Source organism: Lactuca virosa, chromosome 9 (assembly GCF_052849685.1).
Source record: "Lactuca virosa cultivar CGN04683 chromosome 9, Lactuca_virosa_CGN04683_v6, whole genome shotgun sequence".
Classification (NCBI taxonomy): Eukaryota; Viridiplantae; Streptophyta; class Magnoliopsida; order Asterales; family Asteraceae; genus Lactuca; species Lactuca virosa.
In genome coordinates, this window is record NC_136434.1 from 78,702,585 (window position 1) to 78,714,194 (window position 11,610).

Consider the following 11,610-nt stretch of genomic DNA (forward strand, 5'->3'; position numbering starts at 1 on the left):
CGAACTACCTCTTTGTAACATCCAGTTTCAGGATGTTTCTAATTTTGGGACTGCGGACCACAATTTGATCGAGTAAAGGTCTTGGGCTTCAACTGAATTAATTTTAAACCTTATTAGATGTTAACAATGTTGGTTTAGTGATTTAAGCCCTTGAATCGTGTTTTGGAGTCAAAAAGGGTAAAATGGAAAAAGTGATATTATGGACTTGTGCATGTATTAATGAGTTAAGTTCGGTATGCTTTAAGTCAAAAGTAATCGGATAATTGTGGAAATTATTAATTACTTCATGTGTATATAATAATCACTAAAAATGGGTTTAAAATGAAGAAGTTATGACTGTTTATAGCTGGATTGAAATCTATGAAATCCATCACCACAACGTGGTGAGAAGGTCATCACGCCATGGTGAGCCGTGCAGTCCAAGCCCATAAAATTAGGGTTTTCACTGTATTTCAAGGCATTGTTCTGTGTTTTATGTCATTTTCAGTTTCCGTCACATCAAAAGCTCTATATGATCAAACTAACTTCCCTTTCACAACTTTATGCCTCACATCTCTCCTCTCATCCATTTTAGTGTGTTTTTATGGTTTTGGAGTGATGCATTCATAAAAGATTGATCCTTGAAGCTTGGCAACTGAATAAATCATCCCTCATTAACCTTTTGGACCCTTGTAAGTATAAAAGATTCAAGCTTTATGGTGTTTCATCATTAGATCTATGAGTATTTGGTGTTTTGGTCTATTTTAATGAGCTTTGGTCCCTTTGAGGCTTGTTTCATAGAGTTTGAAGAACTCTTGAGTTTTGTATTGTTGTTTGGGGTTAGATTTGGTTATTTGATGAAGTAGAGAGTGCATGAAAGAGGTATCTTTACTCCATGCTTGAAGAGAAGTGAGTTGTAGGACATCTTATGGACTTAGGGTATTAGATCTTGCTTATTGAGGTGTCATAATGGATAAAGTTGAAAACTTTATCCATTAAGACCTTTAGAAGAATCGAATCTGAGCTTTTGAGCTCTGGAAGTTAAGGGTTAAGTGCTTAACAGATTAAGTTGTTTTAGATGCACACCACGGTGTAATGAGTGGGTGGTCGCATTACAACGACGAGGTTTTTCTTGTGTCAGTTTTGTCGTTTAGTTACCATGACACATCTATGGGGTTGGCCACGGTGTGGTTGGTTAACCGTTGACTTTGACCATTGACTTTTTGACCGACTTGACTTTTTGTCAAACTTGGGAGGTTTTAAGTTGTAGTCTTAAGGTTTAGCTTGTGATTGGTTTAGGCAGTTCATGTAGATGATTGTTTGGGACTTCAAGTAGTCGGATTAACTCTTGACATATGTGAGTTTTCTCACTATGTTATGTTGGGCACGGGGTTTCATTATAAGTTTGTTATCTTTGTGACTCTTGCTTGTATGTTATATGTTTGTTGGGCAGGACCCATTGATATGCTTTGATGGGCAGGGTGGGGCCCATTATACTAGACGTGGTCTATTACTTAGGGTGGGGCCCACTATACTATATGAGGTCCATTAATTAGGGTGAGGACCATTGTACTAGACGAGGTCCATTACTCAGGGCGGGGCCCACTATATAGGATGAGGTCCATTACTCAGAGTGGGGCCCATTATACTAGACAGGGTCCATTACTCAGGGCGGGGCCCATTACTTGTGATGTATGTGGTATCTTGGGGAACTCATTAAACTTTATGCTTACGATTTTAAGTTTAACTGTTGTAGGTCTTTTTGGTAAGTATGGGGAAAAGCATGACATGATTGCATCGCATTTGCTTTGAAATTTTGATATGTTCCGCACTTATGAACTTATTATTCTGATTTATGTTTTAAATAACTAAATGTTTCTCTTTATGATTTAATGATATGGTTGCCTCGTTTTAAAAAATAAAAATTTTGGTTTGAAATTTAGGACGTTATACTCTTCAAGCTCGAGTTCATCCAATTCGTTCAAATCAACCCTAAAATGTGCATCCGATGAAGTAGTGTAACCCATCTCAGAAACTTTGGTTCTTTTCTCACCGCCTTCTTCGCTACCAAAATATTCTGCCCATTTCGAAGATATGAATAAAAACCTCCAAAATTTATTATTATTATCAACAAGAAAAACTTTAAGGATCATCCGTAAAATTTGTTCATCGCCTTCCCCGTTTTTTTGTTGAATTGGCAAATTCTTTTAATGTCGTTGAATTTTGTGACATATTTGCTCATCTCGTGAAATTAGTAGCAGCTCGGTGACTGTTCTGGTCCTATATGTAGATATCAAACTTATCATGGGAAATCATATTCTGACTTTAGGAGGTGTAAAGTCTTGGCTTGGAAAGTGCTTATCAATGAAGGATCTTGGTGAGGCGTAATACATTCTCGGTATGAAGATCTACAGAGATAGATCAAACCGATTAATATGTTTAAGCCAAAGTACATATCTCGACAAATTCTTGAAACAGTTCAAGATGGAAAACTCCAAGAAAGGATATATACCAATGACACATGACACAGTACTATGTTCATCCCAATGTTTTAGCACAAAGGCCGAGCTAAACAATATGACAGATGTTCCATATGCTCCGACAATTGGATCCATCATTTATGATATGAATTGTACTAGACCTAATCTTGCTTATGCTATGAGCATGACAATAAAGTACTAACAAAATACAGGGGAGAGTAATTGGATAGCTGTAAAAAAACATCCTAAAATAATTGCATAGAACTAAATATATGTTCCTCGTCTATGGAGGTATGGAAGAAAGAGTAAGTGTAAAGTGTTACACTGATGCTTCATTCACAATAAATTGAGATGATTGTAAATCACAATTAGGATATGTGTTCATTATCAATGGGGGTGCAGTGTCTTGGAAAAGCTCCAAGCAAAGTGTTGTAGTGCAATCAACTACATATTCGGAATACATCGGCGCTTTAGAAGCTTCACAAGAAGCTGCTTGGATGAAGAAATTCATTGGAGATCTAGGCATTGTTCCTTCCATTCGGGATCCCTTAGAAATCTTCTATGACAATGAGGGTGCTATTGCTTTGGCTAAAGAACCCAAATTACACAAGAAGACTATGTACATTAACTGGAGATTCAACTACATTCAACATGAAGTTGAAGATGGCGAAATCAGTATTCACAAAGTACACACGTATCAAAATTTACCGTACCCTTTCACAAAGCCTCTTCCTAAAGCCAAGTTTGAAGTTTATGCATGAGGGATCGGACTTTGCTATTTTAGTGATTGGATTTGATCTTTGTTTTAGTATTGCTTATTAGAACTATCTAAGACATCAAGTAATGTGATGACTTTTTAATATATATGGAATATGATCTTTCTCGTTAATTACTTGTTTAAGTTCTATATTAACATGTTTAATATTTGGGTAAATTTATTCACTCTAAAATCCATAGTCGGTTATTATTGTGGGAAAAATGATGAAGTAAGACTAATATGAATAGGAATGGTTAACAAAATGTTGTAACCAGTTTCGTAGGTACTTGCTAGAGAGCAAGTATTGGATTGACCCGTTCAAGATCACTTCATGGATCGTTGTTATGAATGATACTTGATATATATAACATCTTTGTATCCTTAATACCTGAGATGCATATATAAGACTTGAGTATTGGGAGTGTTATTCTTTGATATATTCAAATACTGTACTTTAAACAGACAGTTATAAACGCTATTGTCAGATGTGAACTATGCAAGAGGCGTATGTAGTTAAGATGTGATTTGTTTCTATTGTTCGTTGAGAGTTAGACATCTAAGACCTTATCTAAAGTTGAACACTTATATGAGATTGACTGTGATCCATATCTCATGTTCAACATGATGTTTATAGCAAAGGGACAACTGATAACTTACCTTATACACCAAGTGTAGCTTTGAGCTTCTAGGGACTTGGGTGTTGATAGAATGGCACAAAGTCATATGTTGTTGGGGGCAGTGAAATGTTGCTAGATGTTCACCATTGTCTATATGAATCTAATATGAGTCTTGCGTAAGTGGGAGATTGAAAGATTATCTATGCTCAAGAGTCATATTAGAATGATATTACTAACTAACATATGATCCTAACAACAACTTGATTCAATTGATTACTTATTAGAAATTGATTTTAATAAATATTCATAAACTCTTATAATTAACTGGATATTATTTATTTCATGGAAATAGTAATTTACCAATGGCAAGTAACATAACATAACATAATATATCACATGGTATGATTTATTAAGTCATGTACAACACTTTGGACTAGAAAGACTTTTTTTGTCATTTACCAAAAGCTTAAGTTTTATACATTATAAAGGAGTTTATAAATTCTATAAAACTCGTATTCTTTTTTCTACAAAAACTTTCGATAGAGACAGAGGGAGAGGTCATGACCTTTTGATTTGTTTAATCAAAGCATGACTAGTTCTTAAGGACATGTGAGACAAGTTGCTTGAGGTTCATAAGTGCTTAAATGGATAAGGAATTGTGGATATTGTTTCAACTTTAAGACTAGCATGAAGGCTTTCATTTTGGTCATTCTTCTTGTATGAAAACCATAGCCTTCCATCTCTCACTCTCTCATTGTTATTTCAAAGTGTTAGAAGAAGTACTTGATATCTTTAAGTTAAAGTTTGGTTTTGGCTTAAAGCTTAAAAGTTGTGACTAACATCACTTCAAGTTGTCTTCTTGTTGATGTCTCAAAAGGAAAGGTTCATCTATATTCTCTATCAACTTCTTAGCCTACCCTTGAAGATCCAAAGACAACAAGGGACCTTTATTCTTTTACTCTTCTATAGTTGGTGTTTTCTTTCAATTTCTTGGAAAATGATCATTGGTGGGTGTAACTTATTTATGTTCGTTCAAAATTTATAAATCTTCAGTTGTTTAAATATTAAGTTTTTAAAACTAATTTTAAACTAAATCCCGACATATGAGTATGCTATATAGCACAATACTGGACACCTTATGCCACCTAAGCATAGTAAAGACAATAGTTGGTGATATTTGTATATTTTGAACAATAAAAACTTGAGTTAAAGATCCTGAATAGTTAAAAAAACTATAATCACCTTGCTAACAAATATCTCAAAACAAACCTAGAAAACACATTTTATGGCAACCAAATATTTGCAAAATGGCTCTTCGGTCATGATTAAGTTGGAATCGAGTTGACATTTTGTGTTTGAGCGAATATCTGAAGATTATAATTTTTTTAAAAGTTCAGTAATTTTCGATATATATCACTCTTTTAATAATATTTTATGAAACAAGCGTAAAAAACTAAAAACAATCTTTCAGTGTTCATTTATTTTGTTTTTTTGGGGTATCAAGTGTGTGGTGGTTTCCACGTTCGATAATTGTACCACGTGCTTTCAGAGTTGTACGTTGCGTTGGAAGTTATATTCCATAGTTGTTCAGATCGGGAGTACAAATAACCACATCTCGGCACATCTGTCATTTAGACCGCCGTGCGATTCTCCGGCGGCCAAATCCCGGCGAATCTCCGAGTTAAAGGTACATCACACTATTGCACAGTTGTAATGTTCATTCTTATTAACCTAGATGTTTGATTTTGTGAAGCACGTACAAAACCTTTGGAATTAAAACCAGAAAGGGGATTTTGTTTCTGTAATTAAAATTAGAAACCTCTTAGGTATTTTCTTCAATCCATTAGAAATTGCAAACGACATCGTAGAAATGACACTTCGTCTTTCCAGCAAAACTAATTTCACAACAATTGAAAATTGAGATTCGTAATGATCATATTATAATCTGCCATTTCTCCATAGGTCCAGTTCTAAGAGTGAATGCATCACTTTCAATCAGACGATGTTTTCTTCAAGAATTACTGAATCAGATCTGCCGTTTATGTAACTTTCATGCTGAAAAAACAGTAATTAGTATTCATTATCTTCAATAATGCTTAGGCAACTCTAGCTAACCACTAAGAACTACATCATGATCCTGAATGTTGAACACAACTCTTTCTAAGTTTTAAATTAGTAGTATTCAAGACTTCAAGCCACATTGTTAACTGCATTATTATCACAGGGGAAAATCTATACTAAGAAATGGCTGTTCCTCAAGAGAGGTGGTGTGTTGTCACTGGTGGAAGAGGCTTTGCTGCACGACATTTAGTAGATATGCTGATTCGGTATGAAATATATTCAGTTCGGATTGCTGATTTGGGTCCTGATATCAAACTGGAAACCCATGAGGAGAGGGGAAATCTTTGTCAAGCTTTAAGATTAGGTCGTGCTCAATACGTATCTATGGATCTTCGTGACAAATCTCAAGTATATAAAGGTAACTTAATTAGTTTTGTAAATTGTAATTCAGCTTTATCTATCCTTCCTATAGATATAGACTTTCTATGATCATTTAGATACATGGTCATTGTTTCTAGCATTTGACTTGGTTTGATGTGTGATTTTGCCATTATGCAGCTTGTGAAGGGGCAGAAGTGGTTTTCCATATGGCTGCACCTGATTCCTCCATTAATAACTACCAGCTGCATCATTCAGTCAATGTGCAAGGTAAAAAGAAAGATAATAAACAAAGTTAGTTAATTTCTAAGAGAGTATTAATTTTTGTTGTTGTTTTTACAGGCACTAAGAACATAATTGATGCTTGTACTAAACTTAATGTGAAGAGGCTTATCTATACTAGTTCTCCTAGTGTGGTTTTTGATGGGATACATGGAATACATAATGGAGAAGAATCATTGCCATATCCTTCTAAGCATAATGATTCGTATTCTGAAACTAAAGCTGAGGGAGAGGCACTAGTTATCAAGGCTAATGGGGTGAATGGTCTTTTAACATGTTGCATTCGTCCTAGTAGTATTTTTGGCCCTGGTGATAAGTTACTTGTTCCCTCTTTAGTTGCTGCAGCAAGAGCAGGGAAATCAAAGGTAATCTGAAATTCGATTATAAGTTTAATGAATCTCTATTTAATTGTAATTGATTTTAATTTTTACATTTTGTGGTTGATTTTTGGATTACCAGTTTATTATAGGGGATGGAACAAACATGTATGATTTCACTTATGTTGAGAATGTTGCACATGCTCATGTATGTGCTGAAAGAGCTCTAGCTTCAGATGGATCTGCATCAAAGAGAGCTGCAGGAGAGGTAATTAAAATAAACCTTTTCAATTTTACTTGAGACAATATAATATATGGAGTTTTTATTATTTTTTAAAATTTTCAGGCTTACTTTATAACGAATATGGAACCAATAAAATTTTGGGAGTTCATGTCACTTATTCTTGTAGGGCTTGGGTATGAAAGGTATATTCTTCATTTTTGGTTTGTTTTCATGGTAAGATTAAGCTCCACTTTGTCTTTATTTCTGATTTTATGTAGTTTGCAGGCCAAGAATCAAGATTCCTGCATCTGTGATGATGCCTATTGCAAAAATGGTGGAACGCACTTACAATATTTTTGCCCCTTTTGGTATGAAAGTTCCACAATTAACCCCTTCAAGAATCAGACTTTTGACTTGCAACAGAACTTTTAGTTCAGCAAAAGCAAATGATCGTCTTGGTTATGTCCCCATTGTCCCCCTTCAGGTAATTTACAATTTTTAAAATCATAGATACAATTACTTTTATATTTACACTTTTGGTCCCTGTGTTTGTTCAAAAATATCAGTTTTTTTTTTTTTTTTTTTTTTTGTTGTAAATAGTTTCCTTTTGCAATTTTGGTAACGTTTTTGACACCAAAGTTGCAAGAGGAAACTATTTGGGACCAAAACTGCAATTTTTGAACAAACCCAGGGACCAAAAATGTAATTTAGACAAAACCTCATAAATGGTCCCTGTGGTTTCCCGAAATCTGGAATATAGTCCCTAAGTTTAAAAAACCTCATCGATTGACCCTATGGTTTCAAAACTTTTAACATATAGTCCCTCACCCATATAAAAAGACTTATTTACCCTTTTTGTTATATTTTTGATTGCAGGAGGGTCTGAAACGGACGATTGAATCATACTCAGATCTTAGGGCTGAGCTTTTGCCTAGAAAGGAAGGGCCTTCTAAAGCTGCTGTATTTCTTGGAAATGGAATGGGTATGAAATGGATTATAAAAATAAAGTAGTAAATTACATTTTGGTTTGTAATGTTTTTGGGACCAAAATTGCAAAAGTTAGCTATACCGAGGGACCAAAAATGTAAATTAGTTTTATAAAGTGATATTTATATTGCAGTTGCGGATATACTTCTATGGAGAGAAAAAAAGATGACATACACTGCAATGGTGGGTTTGTTTGTATTCTACTTTAGTTTTGTATTGCCTGGAAGTACTATGATGACTGCAATTTGTAAAGTCCTCATGTGGGGATCCATCTTTCTGTTTCTTCATGGGAAATTGCCACAGCGTTTGTAAGTATTATTATTATTATTTTTCATTTTTAATCAAAATTAATATATCTGGTAAATAAATACACATAGTTTCTACCTACTACTGTTGCAGCATGGGATATTCAATTGAGAAGATTCCAGAATCAAAGTTTCAGTTTTCAGAAGATATGACACGTAGAACCGCATTATCCCTGGTTTCTACATGGAATTATGCTGTAAATAATTTAAAATCTATTTCCAGTGGCAACGATTGGATGCTATTCTTCAAGGTACATATATCATATATCTAACACTAATTTACAGAAATGGTCCCTCTGCTTTCAAATTTTGGTCCTTATTTCAAGGTTTCATATCGATTTTGATCCTTGGAACCTTGAAATAAGGACCAAATTGGAAAAGGTCTCGTTTTTGGACTAAACATGGTTTTATAAATTACTTGTTATCTAATTTTGAGCAAGTTAAATATCTGATGAATTTTGTAAACAGATGGCTTTGTCTCTCTTTATGATAAGCTGGATGGGGTCCATGTCCCTACAAAGCTTTTTCGTTAAAGGTTTGTGAGGGTGTTTTAGATATTTGATTAATAGTCATAACACTGACACTGACACTGACACTGACACTGACACTGACACTGACACTGATCAATTCAAATGATTTGTCATTGTTATTAATATCCCGTGTTTAATTGTTGCAGTAGTTCCATTTGTGTTTGTTGTGTTCTACATTTACGATCGATACGAAGATGAAGTGGACTCGATTGTTCGAACAATTTTCCCGGTGGAGCGCTTGTCAAATCCTGAGTTTTTAAGATTATTGAATCCATTCAAGCCACTTGATAAACACGATTAGTCAACCGTTATGATGGAAAAAAAATGAGGAGCTAATTTGTTTGATGGTTAGAAGCAAGAAGGTGACTATGTTATGTTATGTTATGTTATGTTATGTTAGTTGAGTTGAGTTGAGTTGATTATTTGTTTTTTGTTTTTCGATGAAGAGAGGCTAGATTGGATTTTAAACTATTTTAAGTAATGCATTTTTTGTAATAGATTTAATGATATGGTTGCTTAATTTGATTTTGTTATGAGGGTCAACATTTGATTAATTTGATTTTGTGTGTTGAAGACAAAAATCAAAAGAATCTATAAGAAAGGTTGTCATGGATGTCGATGTCATGTTGATGTTGACGAGTTATGTTTAATATGGTTGAAGTAACCGTGTAAATTATCGGTGTCGTGTGAGTGGTTGTTGATTTATTCTTGTTTAGATTTGTGATCCACCGATATTTTTTTGTTAAACTATTTTTTCTCTTTGTCAAACTTCTGTGAATTGGTTTAAATTGTTCATAAGAAAGTCCCTAAATTAATACCAACACTATATTATATTAGAAAATAATCAAACATCATAATCACTTCGTCCATTGGAAAATAGGATAAAACCGGTGGAAGAAGCAAATACTTTTCTAAAAGCCATCGTTTTGTCATCTATCAAAAGGCTCATTAATTAGAAATATTATCAGTTCTTTTCTAACATAAATATCTAGAAGATGAACATGTATCTAAACAGTTAATTAACATAAAAGGGAGCAAGGAACATGGTAAGCTTGTACCTGACACTTCTTGAAAATAAAATATAATCTTGTTTTTATCGTTTGTCCAAAGTTGAGCTTTGAAATTTGACAAAAAACTTATATAATTATAAAATAATTTTTTTGTATGAAAGTTTAAATTTTACTTATATATCTAATCTAATATATAATTACCATCATATATGATAAGATTCATATGTCAAAATTGCCTTGAACTTTTAAAAATCTTGTCATTGGGAGAACTCCATACGAACCAAGGTCCAAGAATGAACACGAATTACTGTTTTGAAAATCAACCAAAGACCACTTGAAACACAAGGCTTTAGAACTTTGGTTTCCATGTCACAACAACGTAGTAACTTCTAAAATCAACCAAAAATCATGTCTCGTCTTTTTTGAACTTATTACCCAAGGCATTATGATAGAACCGCAAAAACTGCATTTTATTTTCTTCAACCTTAGATTAAATGATGATTGAAAAATGAAACACGAAGCTCCCGTGTTGCATACATGAAACAATTGTTGCCATGAGGCTGCAATTTCTGAACATTTACAACAAAATAGTAACTTCTTGAAACCAACCAAAATCTCGTCCATGAATTAGTTCCCTCCATTTTTCCAATCAAACCCGGGAACGGACTGTAATTGAATTCTAATTCTAATTCCAATAAAATCCCGTGAAATGTGGTGAACCAAATGCCCCTAAGGCTAAAGGGTGTGGTGATGTTTTTGACAATGGTAAAAACATGCCACATAGACGCCACATAAGCATTTGCATTTCTTACCAATCTTTACCTATGATATGAATGTGGTGATATTTTTGCCTATAAAATTGTTTCCAAACCATAACAATTTACTACCACTTTTTAGTATTTACTTAATGCATAAAAGTACAAGTCATAATGCAGCCCAAACTTAAATTGAAAAATGTTTCATCGTAAAACTTTTGCAATTGAGCGCCATGGCGCCAAGGCTTGTACCTGCGCCAAACTTTACCAAAACGCCGCCTTAACACATATATGTGTATAAAAATGAATAATAGTTGAAAATACATATAAAAATATTAATTATATACAAAATTGCCGTTTTATGTTACGCCTTACAAACGCCTTACAAACGATGTGACTCACCAAAGCTCAAAAAAGCTTGAGGTTTGACATTGCCGCCAAGTCATACCTTACGTTATTTAAAACCTTGGCGACAACATACCTATGAAAACCACCGCAGGTAAAACAAATGGCTGGGGGGCGGTGTTTACCGCGGTAATGGTTGCCACATACCGTAAACACTTTACGACACCCCATAGCCTAATAGTTAGGAAAGTTTCCTAACTAATCGTGAAACTTCATGAGCAAGTAATTAACAACTCTATTGTAGATGGAATTTCCGGTCCTCCCATAAATTAATAAAATGTGGCAAAATAGAAAAAGGTTGCATAAAGCATAGTCAAATGCAACTTTTTCAGAAAATGTTAGCATTATGGCAACAACACATTGCCATACAAAAAAAAAAAGATGTAACTAACCGGAAAACTTGGCTAATTGGCTTCGCCCAAAACTGAATTAACATGAATTATAATATATACATAAATTGATATTCAATTAAGCATAATCAATCATACATTCATAATAGATTATTATTATTATTTGATCATACA

The 11,610-nt window shown here is 33.9% G+C and overlaps 1 protein-coding gene across 1 annotated transcript; it reads left to right on the forward strand.

Moving 5' to 3' along the window:
- Window positions 1-5,369: 5,369 nt before the first annotated feature.
- On the forward strand, window positions 5,370-9,444 carry LOC145137936 (3beta-hydroxysteroid-dehydrogenase/decarboxylase-like). Its single transcript, XM_079072079.1, has 12 exons — window positions 5,370-5,520; window positions 6,058-6,312; window positions 6,453-6,542; window positions 6,615-6,919; window positions 7,014-7,139; window positions 7,218-7,297; window positions 7,380-7,578; window positions 7,971-8,076; window positions 8,215-8,389; window positions 8,481-8,637; window positions 8,855-8,921; window positions 9,063-9,444. Exons 2-12 carry the CDS (start codon window positions 6,078-6,080, stop codon window positions 9,215-9,217), a joined length of 1,695 nt encoding a protein of 564 aa, XP_078928205.1. The 5' UTR covers window positions 5,370-5,520; window positions 6,058-6,077; the 3' UTR covers window positions 9,218-9,444.
- Window positions 9,445-11,610: the final 2,166 nt, after the last annotated feature.

Bases quoted from the DNA above. Each gene is read 5' to 3' on its own strand.
- LOC145137936 (XM_079072079.1), top strand. From the start codon at position 6,078: ATGGCTGTTCCTCAAGAGAGGTGGTGTGTTGTCACTGGTGGAAGAGGC. The intron at 7,298-7,379 runs GTATATTCTTCA...TGTAGTTTGCAG, and splicing joins GTAGGGCTTGGGTATGAAAG to GCCAAGAATCAAGATTCCTG. The intron at 8,922-9,062 runs GTTTGTGAGGGT...TAATTGTTGCAG, and splicing joins ACAAAGCTTTTTCGTTAAAG to TAGTTCCATTTGTGTTTGTT.